Below are 17,864 nucleotides of genomic sequence, written 5' to 3' on the forward strand. Positions count from 1 at the left end.
GTTGGTGCTTTTTAAACTCATCGGTGTGTGATTATGATGTAAGAAGGGCTGGAAAAGAGGTGTAAAAGAAATGAAGATTGTTTTTTTGGTGAAGTGCCAGTCAAAAGTTCTGCTCTTCAGCTTTTTCCTTTTCAGTTTTCAATTACAGGTCAGTGCTCAGATCTTTATCCCCTGATTAATCCGACTTTGCCGCAAGTTCAAGAAGATCACAATCAAAAGCCTGCGTGTTGTAGCAATGACACACCTTGCCTCTCCTGCTCCCTCCATCTGAGGGCCCGCTGTAGGCTCTAAGGAGGAGTGTAGATGTGAGGAAGAATCGGCTGTTGCATGCTGAGTGATGACGATAGCCGACATAACTAAACCCACCTACAGTTCATTTAAATGCCCGCGCACGGCTCTCCCCTCCAGCTCGTCACAGTGTCTCCCGTTGCTCTGTATTTATAAGGCGCCCCGGTGCGCGGAAAGGCACAAGCATGCCTCGTCTCTAGAGGGGCAGAGCGCGTCGCTGCGACTTGGAGACGTTTTTTTGGATGAAAGAGCCGCTGCTCAGGAGCCGCTGCTGAGGAGGAGACGCGGGAGCGCAGGAGTTTTATCCCAAGTTCGCTGCAGCAGGTCGTTGTGACAGCGACCTTGTTCTCAGGGGTGAGTTGTTGCTTTTATAATTCCCCGTGCTCTTTTTATTTTTTTCTCCCTTTTGTTTCTGTGGAAAATTAAGGCTGCGCATTCCGCTGGTGGATGAGGATGTAGAGCAGATATGATTGAGACTGGATGGAGCGTTTCTGAACTAATGTGCGAACCTGTGGCCTTGTTGATGTTGTTATTTTTTATGGTCATTGTTATTATTTTTTGACCAAAAAAAAAAAAAGTGTCGCCATAACTTGTTGCTCTGGGAAATAGCCATTCGTTTTCAGGTTCGGTGGGAACATCTTGTGCATTTCTGCCGATTGCACTGATGCCTATGAGGAGAGCAGTGCAAAATAAAACCAAACTAGACATTTTAATTACTTGTCCCTTCGTGTTCTGTTAAGTCCTAAAGGTTCTCTGTTTATAGTAGACAGTGTTACACATTTTTTCTCTAAATGCCACTGAAATAATCAGATTCTTTTTTCTTTGCATTTTGGTGTTAGTTTGTCCTGTTTTGTGAAGCTTGGCAATTGCTTTTCTCTAAGTAGCAACACGCAGTTATGCAGCTGCTTATTTGTTATGTTTGGACTTGTCGACTGTTGTCGACATCAGTTTCGTTCTTACAATCAGAAGTTACTAAGGAAATCTGTCACCATTTGGATGATCTGTACAATTTCTTGGTGGTGGTGGTGATTCCAAACGTAGGCTATTTGTTATGTTGCTGTTGCATGCTGAGTGAGGACATAACAAGCATAACTAAACCTTCCTGTTTGCTAATCTCATTAATCTGGTAAAAAAAAAAGATATGTCCTGCAGTCATCTACAGTATAATGTACACTGTATGTACCTGTAGCCTCTAAGTACCCATTAACTGCAGGGCACATACTTGAGGTATGAGTTGGAATAATATCAGGCACCTAGTTAACGTCATTTACCATGTGAGCATAACATAAACCACAATAATAAAGCTGTTAAAACTATATTTTGACGTGGCCACAAAAATACCTCTTGTACCTAATAATAGCAACATGTGACAGTGTTTTACCTCGAAAGGGTCACTTGAAAAGATTTTTTTGAATGCAAAGGAAATGTTTTTTTTTTTTTTTTTTTACAGACAACAGAAAACTAAAAACTAGTTAAAGTAGGCTACTTATCTAAATAACACCGAATTATTACTGTAGATAATGACGTTACTTGAGAAAAGAATGACATGATCATTTGCTAATGTAGAAATGTATAATGATTATTTTATGTCTGCTAATTGTTCAGGTGCTAAATGGTGCATAAACAATGGTTAATCTTTGCTTGCTTTGGCTAATAGCGTTGTAGTTAATATCCATAACAATATAATGGAGACTCATTTTGTACCCAAATCTGCAGACACTGCAGCAAAAAAGATTTGAATCTTCATATTCAAAGCACATTGGCATCAATATTCACATCCGGTATTGATCCTTTCTTATCTTCGTGGGGCGCAGCTACAAAGAGTGAGGATTAAAGGGCCGCCCATTAAAGTTATTCCTGCGCCCCAGGACACTTCAGTCAATATTTATGAACGGGCGCCAAATTTTTTTGGACTCACAAGTATGAAAATACAAAAGTGTAAAGTGTCAGTGGATGTGGCGTTGAATCGGTGGAACTGTGCAACTTTTATACTTGTGGCCCATACAAGAATATACGAACATCTCCGCGTGACAGTCTCACATAATGGGACTCTGCAGAAGTTGGTAAGTTCAAGGGCATTCCCTGTGATTCCCGACTGTAGGAGAGAGTTCACAAAGGCTCGCTGAACTGTTAGAGCGGCAGAAATAACGAGAAGTGGAGTGTTAGACAGCGGGAACCAACCACAGGCTGATGTTGGAAAGGTGGAGCGCTGACCTTGGTGCTGAATTCTTGCCGTTGTACGGGGCGCGTGCCTGAACTCGCTTTACAGACTGCGTAGCCTATATGGCACGCGCGCTGAGCTGCTTCACGTGCGTTTCTTTTGACGTACTGTACATTCTGGTCAACGCCACCCACGCAGCCGGATGCAACGATTTCAAAGAGCAGCAAACGGGAAATGTGGCCTGAGTTTGTCTTTTTTTTTTTTTACTCGTGTAAGGCTCATTTCCAGTGTAAAGACGAGCACAGGCTAAAAAAATAGGACTGGAGGAGCAAGGTAAACGACTTTAATCGTGTGCCTCGCTCCGTTTTGTTTAGTTTTTTTCGCTCAAAAGTTCTGTTGTGATAATACAAAGACACGCGCAAACATAATCTGTATGTGGTTGCATTAATAAAGAGGAGAGAAGGGTTTGAGACACTGGAGTGTTGGCATTTCCTAAGTATTGTGTTCAAAGGAAACGTTCCTGGCGATAATCACAGCCGCTGCTCCATCACAGGCACATCGGTCTTTCTGCAATACAAAGTTTTTGATTTCAAAACTTTAAAAAGCTGTGTCTCGACCAGATTTAAGTTCCACTCGAAGTGGCTGAAAATAGTGGAAAACACACAACTTTATGTTTCACGTGCCCTTCTATTGGGGATGGAGAATACCAGTGATGGAAAAATCCTTAACTTAAGTAAAAGTAGCTACATTCCTACCATGTAAATATACTCTATTATGCCAACAGTTCTGCAATAAAACAAGTAAAATACACTTAAAATCAAAGATTTGGGCTATATTATTGGAATGTTATTATTGAGGTGTGTAAACTGCTTCATCTACTGTTGGATACTTTAATCTCTAAAAATGCATCATACTGTATAAAGTGATCACATATTTTAATCTTGTGTAATTATAGCTGTTAAATATATGTAGCAGAGTTAAACGTTCAATATTTCCCTCTGAAATGTAGTGGAGTAGAATACCACAAGAAGTACCACAAAATTATACTCTGTACTTAATTAAATAGTTACATTTCAACCTTGGAGAAAACAAACAGCAGTTGCTGAGTAAAGAAAACTTTTCCAAATATTGTTAGTCTTTTTGTTTCATGCACGGAAGCTAAGCCAATATTTGCCTTTGAAACATTACACATTAATAGTCTGCAGAGGTGCAGGCGTGTCTGATCTGTTGGATAATATTACCTCCTACTTTAATGATTCATATCCTCTTTGACTGATGTTACACTGTAAACAAATCATGCAGTCAAGTCAAGGTAATCTCCAACTAAAAGAACTTCTGTTTCCTCCTCCTTCTCCCTCTGTTGCTTTTCAGGAAAATCCCTGGGAACACACATACACTCATACGCAAGCACACACACACACACACGATAACACACAGGCAACATGCAGGAGTCAGAGCCTACAGTGTGCCAGCTGCAGCCCAACATCATCTCAGTGCGTCTTTTCAAGAGGAAGGTTGGCGGTCTGGGTTTCCTGGTGAAGCAGAGGGTGTCCAAGCCACCTGTCATCGTGTCAGACCTCATTCGTGGGGGGGCAGCTGAGGAGTGTGGTCTGGTGCAGGTGGGCGATATCGTCCTGGCTGTCAACAACAAGCCCCTGGTGGACCTGTCCTATGAACGTGCCCTGGAGACGCTGAAGAATGTGTCGCCCGAGAGCCACGCCGTGCTCATCCTCCGTGGGCCTGAGGGCTTCACCACCCACCTGGAGACCACCCTGTCTGGAGATGGCCGCCAGCGCACAGTGAGGGTTACACGCCCCGCCTTCCCACCTTCAAAGTCCTATGAGCACTGCTCCCCTCTCAGTCCATTCAGCCCAGGGCAGCAGCAGCAGGTCAACAAAGAGCCCCAGCTTAGGGCAATAGAGAACCTGTCCTCTCCGTCCATCACCCAGTCCCTCCTGCAGAGGGGAGGCGTACAGGCCCAGGACCCCCTGCTGATGAGGGACGGGGGCCGTGGAGCTCTCTTGTGCAACGGGCTGGAGGAGAACAACGAGCTGCTGAAGGAGATCGAACCAGTGCTGCGCCTCATCAGAAACAGCAAAAAGGAGATCAATGGAGAAGGCCAGCAGTATGCCGGGAGGAGGGACGCTGAGATTCAAGTGGCCTGGTAATTTCTGATGTGATACTGCCTTATTGATCCCCTAGCTAAAGTGTCTTTGTGCTTGTTCCCTTCCACAGTGCAGGTTGGCGTTAGCGCCCAGGTAGAATTAGAGTTAGGACTTAGGTCAAGGACTCTTCAACAAGGTGGTGAATGGCTGATACATGAGCTTGCACAGGGTTGTCCGATTGAAGGAAAAGTCTACCCACTGACTTTGCCCCGCTGCAGTCCCTAAACTCCCTGACCCAGCTGTGCTGCACTAGCTGTTACAGACTCTATCATTCAGAGTCTCAATCACCTAATAGGACTCAGTGTACAGTGCAGAGTAATTACTGTCTGCATGCTAGTCTCTAGCCAACCTCAGCTCAAATGACATTGCTCACAACACTCGTCATGACCATTTCAGTTGCTGTTCTTAAATTCCTGGAAAAACTGCTTTTTGTAAGTTCATGTAAATTTTCTCTTGCCTTTCGACAGTTTCCCAAACTTTAAAAGAAACTTCCTGTATTGTTTCATTTTATTTTGCTTAGTTTTGGCAACAGAAAATTTCAACATTTTCATATTTGAATATTTGACAATGCCATTATAATTTGCATTAATTTGAGGACTTTTTACAGTTCAAATATTTTAGTACAGACAGATGCATCTGCTTCATTAGCATTGTTGTCAGTTCCTAAATCAATGTGACATACTGTAGTATACTCCAATTTGCATACTGCAATGCAAAACTTGTCACAAACCTGTCATTAGACCATCCAAAACCTCTTTCAAACAGACCTTGTTGGTTATGTGCAGCAGTGTTTCAGCAAGCAGGTAGTTGAGAAATGTGAAATTGGTAACTATTCTGTATATTTGACATGTCTCCTTTTAACTTTTAGTGAAGAAAACTCACAGATGTTGAACTCGATTTGCTTTCAGTTTGTTCGAAGTGTTCACTCTGCATCAGTTTTTCACCAGACTTCTCAGTCTGAGCCAATACTCCATCTCCAACTCTGTCTAAATGGTCTGCACAGTGTACTGTTGATATTGGCGTCTCGGTTTTCTGCTATTGTCCTCCCACGGCCAATTGAAATCAAATTGAGGCTACAGTCTCTTTGAATCAATATCTCATTCTTGACCAATCCAAGCACATCCTCCTCTCTTTCATAAATACACTGTGAGTGATTCATTGCTTTCTAGGGAGACAAAAAAAACTCAAAGCAGGGACAGTGAAGTCTTGCTAAAATATTTTTTATTTTGTTTTAATGTGGTCATCCACAAATGGGGATTTAAGACTATAGATAATCTAAAAACATGTTGACATTTGGTCAGCACCAGGAAGGAGTCAGCTAACTTAATTTTAGATTCTGTTTTAGCTTTCCGAAGACTTCTGAATAGAAGCTATTGAGGAAGGTTATTGTGAAGAGAACAGCCAACATTATCTGTTTTTTTTTTTGTCTCGGTACATTTGTTCAGTAACATCTCTGAAATGATTTCTTCAATTTCCCTGGGATGGGATGGCACGGCACATTATAACTGATAGCTTGTTTTCAGAGTGGAGTCTAATGACAAATGACACATTTAACGTTGTTTCTGTGTGTTTGAACTCCACCTCTGATTTGTGGGGATGAATATGCTTTTGCAAATTGTGGCAATAAAGAGATTCAGTGTGACAGGGAGTGTGAAAGAAGGGAGAAGGGACGCCTGTAAGAATTTACAATTAGCATTGACACGTGCTCATGAGGAAGATGGGAGGGGGGTGAAATGTGTGTGGGCGTTTTCGATTGGAGGAATGCAAACTTGAAATCACACGCAGATGAGTTTGCCTTATTTATTCATGTCTCGTGTGGTTTGCCACAGTGGAAGCACAGGGATCTCCCCTCCCCCCTTTTAGGCTCTCAGGATGGTAGTGAGATCTCTCCTGGTTCATATCCTGTTCATTTTTTTTTCTTTTGGATGGGGGGGGGGGGGTGAATGGCAGCTGTTTGTATAGTAAAGTGAATTCTTATATTGCTGTTCATCATCTTGAGTCACAAATTTGTCTCTTCAGCCATATATCTGTTTAAATAAGCTATAACTAAATCAGTGTTCTTACCAGTCTAAATGCAGAATTAAAAGCAAAGACGTAAGCTTGTAATGAGAAACTTAAACATAGCTAATTCATAAATTAATTCCCTGCATGACATAGGAACATTTACGCAGGCGAAAGTGATGTTTTCTTTCCATTTATTTGCAGAGAACCTAAACAATCCAACCGTGGCTAAAATGATTGAAATCACAGATACAATGTCCGCATATCTTGCTCCCACTTCTTCTCAAAAGTTGGAGAGCAAAGCTGTGGTGACAAATAGCCGAAGCTGACCCACACGTAGGAGCAAGTTGTCCTTCTGCAGCACAGCAACAGGTGCTAAAATTTAACACAGGAGAGCCTGATCGACGTCAGCCAAGCTCCGTCTACACACCCACTAAGTCCTCAACAGAGAAAACACCCATGTGGGTATGCGGAGCCTTTAGAAATCATGCAGGGATTTCTGATTTAACAGCATTTTGGAAGGTGTACAAGTCTTATGTTTTATTTATTCGCAAAAGGAGGAAGAAATGAGCCTTGTTTACTATATCTGTGCATTTGCATGTGTGTGTATGTGTGTGCATGGTATTGGCTGGGATTTTACAGTGAAATGAAAGACTAGTTTTGCGCCAGATGTGAGCTCACACACCTGACAGTAAATTGTGTCTGACTTCCAGGGACCTCGGCGTGGGAAATGGCACGTCTCCCCAGCTGGTGTCAGATAACGACAGAATGCTGGAAAACATGCCGGTGGTGCTCAACAAAAGTGACACTGACAAGGTAAAATGAAACAAATGCTCAACCCTTGAAACAACTTAAAGCGAGAAAGATTATGTTTGAGAATAAGTTTGTGGAGCTCTACTCTGCTAAATCAATAACTTGAAGATCCTTTTCCCTTTTCTGTGTGTGTGTGTGTGTGTGTGTGTGTGTGTGTGTGTATGTTTGCGTAAGTGTTTCTGAGCGGGCTTGCTAAGTGAATCTCTGTAGCTGTATAATGCATGTGCATCCATGACTGCCTTTGCCTGTCTGGCTCTTTTAGCCTTGTACAATAATCCACACTATTGGCCCATTCCATGCTTTCAGAAACTGAGCACGCACATCTGTCTTGCTTCTTTGCACATAGTAATAAAGCCCTTGCTTAAGATCCCATCACCTAGGCATTAGATCCTTCCGGCTGCAAGCTGGTGCAGCATTAAATCCAGCTTATGGCTCCTACACAGAAGGGTCTGGTCGCAGGTCTGAGAGTCTGTGACAGGGATCGTGTCGTAATCTGCACATGGTCCGTGTTAGCCACCCACTTGTGACGTCGCTCGAGCCCCCATCAATGGGACCGGATGGGGGGAAATGATTCCAGGAGGCCTAATGAATGCATGCAGCTGCTGATCCATCTCTCGGCATCAAATGTGGCCCCTCTTGAAATGATCCAGCCCCCCAGACCTGCAGAGAAGAGAGTGTTAATGTACATGCTTGTGAGAATAGAGAAAAGGCGGGGGAAGGTACAGTTACAGGATATGCATATATTATGTGGTAAGAAACCACATGTCTTTAGCGGTAGTGTGTGCTCAGCCTGAAAAAGCTTGTTTGCCTATGTTCTGGAGAGAAGGTGTGTTTGAGAAGTGAAATCTGCATCAGTATGTGTGTGTATATGTGTGTCTAGTATATACATATGTAGTGACTCATCCAGCAGGAAGTTCCCCTGCGGGCATTTTTCTAGACATTGATGCTAACATTGATGGCTCATTGCTAGGTTTTTTTTAATTTAATAGACTCCAGTCAGACACTTTAAGTTAATTTAAAAAAAAAAAAAAAAAAAAAAAAAAAGCAGGAGTGAAATGATTTCAGAAAATTAAGTCAAATTTTTGTACCATTAAATATGAGGATTTAAAGTGACACATCGATGGCCTGCAAATTAGTGTTCTCACTTTGGTGAAGGATTGTCTGTGTGACTCCAGCTTGAGCTTCTGCTCCTGCATAATTTAATGTTTAATAAGCCTGTTGAAAAGGATAGGTGGCAGAATGTTCTGTCAGATTCCAGCAGCCACTGAGCTGAAGACACCACTTTTGAAGATGCACTGAAAGCAGAGAATATGCCTCTGTGCCTCCTTTTTTTTTTTAAAACACGCCATTGCTCAATCGTCACTGAATAAGGTGCCAATTATCAAACCATAAATGAATTTAGTTGCCTTCAAAAAACATGACCAAACGATATGAATATTCAATGGGCAACATGTCTTTCCATTTCTCAGACTGTCAGTCTCATTTTCTTCTTTTTCTTTCTTCCCATCTACCCCCCGTCTTGCGCACATCATCTCCATTTCCTATCAAAAGTTTTAATTGATGGGTGAATGAGGAACTTTTACTGCATAACTGCATTTACCAGAAAGACTTTGGTGATTACGCCCCATTATGAAATTATCTTCATCAGATTAGCCTCAATTATCGTCATTTCTAGCTTCCCTTCTGTTACATCCACACCTTGTTCTTGACATTGAAGCCTAGTGATTGACGCTGTATATAGATATCAGAATAGTGAAAAAAAGGCAGATAACAAATGAAGACCTACTGGTAGGTCAGGGGTTCATTCTACCCATGTACTGCACTTATATAGCGCTTTTCTAGTGTTATCGACCACTCAAAGCGCTTTACACTATAAGCCACATTCACCCATTCACACATACATTCATACAGCACTTTTTTCTACACATACACATATACTTTTCTACCACACGTACACATTCACACACCAGTGTTACATCATTCCAGTATCTTGCCCAAGGACACTTCGACATGCAGACAGATAGAGCTGGGAATCAAACTGCCTAACGTCCGATTAGTGGATGACTCGCTCTACCTCCTGAGCCACAGCTACAGCAAGATAATGATCCAAAACACTAGAAGAAGAAAAACTAGATGGTGGCCACACATGTTGGAAGAGTAGCATAGTCTCCAGAGTTAAACCTCATGGAGCTGGTTTGGGATGAACTGGACTGAAAGTGATAGTAAAGCAAACTGCAAGTGCAACACTTTCATGGGAACTTCTGCAACAGTGTTGGGGTGAAGTTTCTGAAGAATTTTTCATCTCCATTGTAGAAAGAATGTCGATTTAGGTCAAATGTAAGATTCAAGATTCTATGAGGTTGAAAAAAAGCAGGCTAACCTTTTGATTTTTGCAGATTGAAATGATAGCTGTTTTATCAGCTAGCTAGCTAATTAAGGTAAAATAAGCTGAGGGAGAAGAAGAGCAGGGCAGAGGCAGCAATGCTAGACCGGTTTCCACACAGTGGGGACATACTTAACTGTGGATGTGGATGTTTTTCATCAGCTGAATCTAATGGGGATCCTCTTAAGTACAGCAAACATACAGCTTCTTTGTTAAACTATTTATTAATTAATCCTGGTCCCAGTTTGTAGTATTCATTACAATTGAAAGTTACATCCAGTAATTCTGTCCAGTTGACCCCAAAAATTATGTCAAAAATCTATGATGTACTGGGACGCTCTGCCCCCAAACTACATGACATTATGTTTAGCAAAAGGTTAATTGGATCTGTGGAGAATCATATAGGACACATAATACTCTCCCTTTATCTTTCTATGGGCCTGTCGCCCATACATTTACTTAAAATGTAATTTGGCTCATTTTAGCGGTCATTCATTAGCTTACCTTGCTCTCAAGAAACATTTTTAAGGGGCAAAAATGATGTTCTTCCATGGTGACATTTCAAATTTACACATGTCTAAATAAAGAAGAAGTAAACTGACATTTACAGATTGTTCATATATATATAAACAGGCTGTCTCTGAAACCTGCACGTGGCATTAATAGAAATGGCTTTCTAAAATGTAAATGCCAAAGCTATAGCTTCCGGTCAGTGAGCGACAAGCCTAATATTCAAATGATGCACAAATGCTCTGCTTGTTTACGTCAACAAGCCTTAATCCTCTGCGTCTTACTTTCTTTGCCTGTTCGACTGAGAGTCACTTTACGGTACAGTGATCTTCATTTGCTGTCCACAACCTCAGTGATAACAATGTGTCATATCTGAACCGCATGGTGGGGGTTACTGCTGTTGGAGCATAAACACACAGGAACTAAGCTCTTTACTCTCAGTGTGTGCAAAATCAAATTCGATTCAAACCACCTCATTCCTCTCCACTGTTCGAGAGGACGTGAAATGACAATGAGACTCAACCGATGTGACAGTGTTGGTATTCATCTCCCCCAGCAGGCATAATAATTGTCTCACCGTTGTTCAGAATCTGCTCCACTGTATGATTAACAATGCAGTGCGAGATGATGAAAGACCTTCCAAGGTGTTGGATTGATTACTCTTGATGTTTGGCAATCACCCCGTGCCTTTCTCTGGAAAGACACAGTTGGCTTTGGGGTTAAATTGCAGGCATTCATCAGTCAATAGCTACACTATTGGAAAACCCAGTGAGCCAAGAGTTAGCTTGCCATCAACTTGCTGCTAAATGTTGATTGCCTTTATAGTCCAGTGGGAAATAAAAGAAATGGAAGAGGGAGAGAATGTAAGTGCTTTCTTTGCGTAACTCTTTGTGAGAGACTTAAGCATAATAGCAAACTGATTTGCCATCGAGAATACAGTCCACAGAGGAAGCTCTTTGCCTTACAATGGTTGTAAGAGTCCTGTTCAAAAAATGCCTTCAGATATTACTCATGTTAGTCCCATTTTAAGTCGATGTCCAATTTTTGCACTCAAATCCACTTCCCCGCAGTAGGAGGGCTGCGTCACTTTTCAGCTTACCTCAGTATGACTCCCCAGTCATAAGCAACTTATCCAGCTTGCACTAAAGGTGTCTCAGAGGTCAGAATGTATTAGCCAGATATAGTACAAAGGCATGAAGTAAGGATTGATGCGTACATGTCTGTGTCCTCTTTCCAGCCCCCGGAACAGGGCAAGACCTCACCTACCAAGACGCTGCAGAACGGCAGTCCCTCCAAATGCCCCCGTTTCATAAAGATCAAGAACTGGGAGACTGGCACCGTCTACAGCGACACACTCCACCACTGCTCCAGCAAGGTAAGGTATATGGAAATCAGTCCAATTAAAGGTTGAATAAAGCAGTCTGCTGCAGTGTTTACGTTTATCGCTGAGGCAACCATCCTGGAGAAGATGAGAAAGATTTTGATATCATGATTCAAGTCATCCTATAATAGCCAGGGTTTCTGTGCCATTGTTGAATCTCAATGAAGGCTCAGAGGTGCTATTGTGTCCTCGTGCCCTAACACCCTTTACTAAATTGAGAAAGATCAAATCTATTGGCACTAAGTGACCAGACAAACAGAAAGACTGCAATTGTAATGCAATACAATACAACAGACGTGTATTAAAAACAACTTCATTTAAAATTCTTTTGAGATTACTTTTTGTCAACAACAATTGAAGATTATAAGCTTCACAATGAGAGCATTTATTATAGGACTTGTGTAGCTACTGATATGCATTACAATTCACAGGGTTTCTATTGTTCTGTGGTGTCTTTTTTAACTGGTTAATTTGTTGACACATGATAAAAAAGAAAACATGATGTCAGATTGTAACCTAACACGATGTCACATACTAACAAGTCAAGCAGAAGCCCTGTGTGTCAGTCTTTGCATAAAGTCACAGACATGCAGAGCTTTCATACGGTTGGTCAACTAACAAAGGTGACAGATCATTTGCGCCTTCAACAGTGTCTTAAAGGCACTGATGAGTATCAAATACAGTACCTTGGTTGACTGAACAAACATTTAGCCTGCAGACTTACCAACAAATAATTTGCAAGTCAAGTAGATTGAAGAATAATAGCACAGCGTGGTGTGCCTTTTCTCTGCTTCTCACTAACCATACATACATTAGAGAGCTGCTTGCCTGAAGTGTTTGTGATTCTGCTTGCTACTATTTAACCAGGAAGTGGGGAGTTGTTGAACTCTATGTATGAAACAACCTTCAGAAAAAAAGTGTCAGCTCGCCCACATACTGTATGACACCTCAGTTGGTCATACAGTGACTCAAATGGTCATTTAAAGATGCTATATGTAAGGTTTTGCTGTCGCTACAATAATACAAAATGCTAGCTAATGTTAGCATGAGCAGCTGGTTACTTACAAGTCTAGACAAAACATTGAGAGTTCAGCATCAAACTTCAACTCCAATGTTAACCCTTGTTTCTATTTCTATCACTTCTTTTCTTCTACTGAACTGTACAGCACCTTTAATGACTCAGTATTTTCAGAAAACAATGCTGAGTAATTCAAACATGCGACATTTGGTGGATATCTTTAACCAAAAATACCTGATATTAATGCTGCATATGTTTATATATTTGTAGCATGACCAGCCCAACAAAACTGATCCATCCATCTCTCTTAGCAGTAACTACTTTCATATCCACTACAGAATGGTATTCTTTCCCACATTTTGCATGGTAGAATCAAACAAAACAAAGAAACACCAAGTAATTGTTGTGTTATGCCCTCCAGAACAACTCATATAAACGTTTTCTGATCTGGTGTCATTATTGAAAAAATTATAATACTGTTTCATTTTGGGTAAGCAAGTGTTTAGTTAAGTTGCTACATTGACTCAAAACATTGTAAAAACATTGGTTTTAGTTAAAAAAAATCACTGCTTTGTTAAGATTTGGGGTGCTTTGTTATTATGGTTACAATAATAAACACTTGATTGGTTCAGGGACAGTTTTGGTTCATGGTTAAAGGGAACCAACAATGGCTGTTAGTGGGAAACAGGAAACAAAAAGTACTCTGCTGCAGTTTTAAAGTCCAATGTTTTGTTGACCCATCCATCCACCCTGACTCCCTCCGGATGTGGGCTTTATGGCTCTGTAATAATGTCACGCTACTTCTTCCTTTGCTCTTGGTGGACAACTTTCATAATTACTGTGGCCGCTGCAGGGTTTTGCCACTTTAACATGAACATATGTCTTTTTTGAGCCCACAACTAATGCTGTGCCATGCTTTTCTCATGGTGGCTAAAAGCTAAGTAAGGTCATTGCCCAAAACTTGAGCCTCAGCTACACGGAAAGACTTTGTTAAAAAAAGGTGATACATTTTAATCCCCATTCATCTATCAACTGCTCTGTGCATCCATTTATTTCCATTTTATTATGCAGGTAAAGTTTCTTCATCTAGTTAGTAAGCCAGTGTACCAAGCAAGGTGAGCTCGGCTGTTTAAGCATTCATCCCCCAAAACACTGCAGCCGTTCGTAAACAGCAAACAGCAGCCTAATTACTTGGGTGACTTATCGGACAGGCTGTTGTGTGCATCCCAATGAATGGCCCTGTAATGGCATCTTCAGATTTATTATATATCACAGACGCTGCTTTATTCGAGGATGAGCCGCCTTTTTCGAAAAGGACAGCTGGATGGCATGAATGCCCAGAGCAGTATGATGAGCGGACGTGCTGGAGCACAAGTGATTCCTTTGTTTTATTTTTAACACTCCCCGCTCTACTCATCCACTTCCCCCTTTTACTCCCATCACCTCTTACTCTTCTTGTTTTTCTGTCTCATCTTTGTTGTTCTCCCTTGTTGTCAATTATCTTTTCTTAGCTTCTTTTTTTCCTTATAATTATCTTTTTATTTTTATCTCTGTTTGCTCGAGCACTTTCATAAATTCTCACTCAATTTCCTTTCCCATTTTTTCCTTGTGTTGACTGGCTACGATATTGTATTTATTGTCTTGTTCACCAGCTGTTTTTCCCCTTTCTGTTTTTGTCGAGCGAGGGTTGGATTTGTCGGAAAGAACACGGGAGGGAAGTTTATTTTGGATGGGCTGCTGGTTCACGCCGTGTGTTTGGACAGTGCAAGTGGGTGGTTCAGTGTAACAAGCCAATTTTAGAAGCGTTGGGGTCATTGTCAAATTTCCTCTTTGACTGCACGCCTCCGCTATCGTTCCTGTCGTCCGCTCTTGCTCACTCACTCGATCTCTCGAAACTGGTGAAGGCATTTACGGCGAACCAAAGTGACAGCTGACTTCAACTCTAATCATATTAAACTGACCACACAAGGTTGCCCCAAGCTATGAGCAATTTTCTCTTTGCATCTGTCTGTTTTCTTGTTTTCTGTCTTTCCTCCTCGCTCTTTTCTCTCTTCCTGTCTCAGCTTAACGGAAGGATACCAATCCATGACTCACTGACTTACTCATTCATTAATATTCGGGCCAGCCATGTGTGAGCGATATAATGAAAGAAATTGTAAAACAGTTATGAGCCTTTGTATGCATTCAGAGTCTGGAACTTATTAAAAAAAAAAAAAAACTTGAATCAAGTGGAACACATCGTGATTCACCTGGAAGTGGAGTTGGTAAATTTGAAAACCTTTCAGTGCTGCTGGATGGTATCTACCATGACCTGTTGGCCTTCAATACTGAAATACATAGTGTTTTCTCATTTATTTCATTAATATTTGACACATTTTGGTGTTTTATCCTGGGAAGAGTAGTGATATTAATGTTTACACATTGGAAAATCTCTCTATCATGGCTTAATTTGGTGTTTAACAGGGTTATTTCGCAAGAAAGTATAGGGTAAATATATTTTTAAACATGGTTGGCACCCTGAGGGTTAGGTGAACCCAAGAGCAGTTAATCTAAAATGAATAGAGAGAGAAGATCATGTCATAGCTCTGCTTCTGTAGCTTTCTGTAAATGAAAAGGATGCTCAGTTTACGTTCAGTTACAGACATGGATGCAGGAACTGTCTCTTTTGAATGAACACAAGTCCTGAAGGCCACTGAAATATGTCTAAAATTTGTTAGTGAAATAGACTCAGTTAACACCTCTTTGTCATGCGCACAATCAAAAGTGTTTATTCAGGCGATGGCAGCTATTGTTAGTGTTACTCATTACTGGCAAGTCAATTTTGTGAATATTTGCAGATATATTACCAGAGAAGTGTGCACCATATGCCATCATCACCTGGCTCTTCAGTCATATCTTGGCACTGAGTTAAAATCAACAAGCAGAATTCATCCTGGAAAAATCCCCCGTCATCTGTCATCTTATTTGTTTTTTCAGATGCCAATCTGCACTGAAAATGTTTGCATTGGCTCTGTGATGATGCCCAACCAGCACGTTCGGAAACCAGATGAGGTCAGATCCAAAGAGGAGCTTCTTCCACTGGCCACAGACTTCATAGACCAGTACTACACCTCTATCAAAAGGCAAGTGCTAGCCTGTAATAGCTTAGCGTGAAGAGCTAAACTCCAGAGGGCAAGAGCTATTAACAACTTGTTTTTGCAGCCTAGTGAAACAGAAAGGACATATGAAGATAAAGCAAGTATTATTGGTGTTATATTATTAGGTTATGTGGCTCTAGCATAGCTACATATGTTTGTAGTTAGTGCTACTAACTGCTGGCTCATTAGTGTGTAGCTTGTTTAGCTAGTTATCCTGGGGTTAGCTAGTTATCCCTGTAAACATGGACAATTAGCTAACTTTTGTTCAGACCAAACTTTCTGTTTAAAGTAATTCTTTCTAATAACAGTTTTTTTGACTTTTCAAACAACCTTTCTACCCAAACAAGATGCAGCAATTATTGACAGTAGTTACACCTGTTCGTGGTTCATCTCAATCTTAACTTTATTAACAGTGCCTGCTCTCAATGTGTCAACACAGTTGTTTTTTTTTTTTTAAGAGAACCTTTAAGAGGCATGTATGTACATCTTTTTCACTTGCTCTTGTGTATCTGTCCTACACACAGGTATGGCTCTAAGGCCCACGTGGACAGGCTGGAGGAGGTCACCAAGGAAATTGAAGCTTCGGGAACATACCAGCTGAAGGACACTGAGCTGATTTACGGAGCCAAGCATGCCTGGAGGAATGCTGCGCGGTGTGTCGGGAGGATCCAGTGGTCCAAACTACAGGTGATTTACAGTATGCCTAAAATCATAGCTTTGGGATATCAATGCTATATACTGTTTCCATGCTGTTTTTGACAATTTGACACGGAATACGGTTAGTTTTGCATTTCTACTAGCATTTTCACTTTTGCATAGTATCCAGTCAAATCATTGCTTACACAACAAATCCAAAAGCAAAAGTATTTTGTTTATTTATTTAAAACACCTACTGTGCATAAGCTCTGGTTCTGATTTCTTGTGTTTATATGTGCTCTCCCAGGTTTTTGATGCTAGAGACTGCACAACAGCTCATGGAATGTACAACTACATCTGTAACCACATCAAGTACGCCACCAACAAAGGCAACCTGAGGTAAAAAATAAACACACCGCTCAACTCTGTACCCAAGTCTTGTTTCCTTTTGTTGTCTGTTTTTTTCCTTTTGTTCAACTGTGCTTGTGTTCCTCCTACCACACTTGGTCCTCTTCCCATCTGTCGCTACATGTTTCTCATCACCCTTCTCCATCTCTGACTACCCTGACTTGACCCGCTGTCCCATCTGTCAGTGCACGCGCTCTGTCTCTTCACACTGTATCTGACACTGTCCGCTGATTGTCAGTCTGTCAGTGTCTCAGCACCAATCATTGCCCTGTTGGTGCGGCCGCGGACCTTGCTAACAAGCAGTCATTTGTCAGACCTGCACAGCTCTCGCTTACTTTCTGCCAAGTCCTAATCACATGTGACACCTCATATTTACTTCTTGGATGATGGATAGCTTCTGACTCATTACTACACTTACTCTGGCCTTCGGAGGGACAGCTCGGATACACATGTTGATAAGAGCCAGCACATCATCCTGACTGTGGCTCTCTCAGTCTGGCTAGTTTCAACATAAGTAAACACAGGCACAGAAATAAACAACATGGTGCTGTTGCGACATGTTGCTATAGTTTAGGAATGGTTTTGTCAAAATCGCCTGTCAATATTACAGAGATGATCCTTAATATGATGCAAGGCAACTATGAATCAACTGTTTTCAGGTGGTGGATTTCATGACAACGGTTCAGTGAATATTTGTTGCAACTATGAGATTTTGTAAAAAAAAAAAAAAAAAAAAAAAAAAATGGTCAAAATGTCATTAGATTGTATTGATTGCAAGGATAATATATAAATATATTGACGTGCATATTCTGTATATTTATGAAGGTTATATCTTTTGGTTTAATCAGTAATGTAAGTGATTAACAAGAAAAATATTGGGTTGCCAGAGTGTGTCTATAATTTCTCTTAGTTATTATGCAGTTAAAATGTTTGTGATCATTTATTAATACTGGTTTTCTCATG

At 41.1% G+C, this 17,864-nt stretch overlaps 1 protein-coding gene across 1 annotated transcript in view; it reads left to right on the forward strand.

The window, feature by feature from the left end:
- The first annotated feature begins 245 nt into the window (after positions 1–245).
- The window catches only part of nos1 (nitric oxide synthase 1 (neuronal)), a 42,311-nt gene continuing 24,692 nt past the window's right edge, over positions 246–17,864 (forward strand). Inside the window, exons 1-7 of the mRNA XM_056377303.1 lie at positions 246–642; positions 3,821–4,613; positions 7,329–7,431; positions 11,559–11,696; positions 15,697–15,842; positions 16,382–16,544; positions 16,801–16,892. Of these exons, the coding sequence (XP_056233278.1) occupies positions 3,892–4,613; positions 7,329–7,431; positions 11,559–11,696; positions 15,697–15,842; positions 16,382–16,544; positions 16,801–16,892 (1,364 nt within the window). The 5' untranslated portion in view covers positions 246–642; positions 3,821–3,891. The remainder of the gene's footprint in view (positions 643–3,820; positions 4,614–7,328; positions 7,432–11,558; positions 11,697–15,696; positions 15,843–16,381; positions 16,545–16,800; positions 16,893–17,864) is intronic.

This window comes from Seriola aureovittata, chromosome 5 (genome assembly GCF_021018895.1).
Source record: "Seriola aureovittata isolate HTS-2021-v1 ecotype China chromosome 5, ASM2101889v1, whole genome shotgun sequence".
In the NCBI taxonomy this organism is placed as follows: domain Eukaryota; kingdom Metazoa; phylum Chordata; class Actinopteri; order Carangiformes; family Carangidae; genus Seriola; species Seriola aureovittata.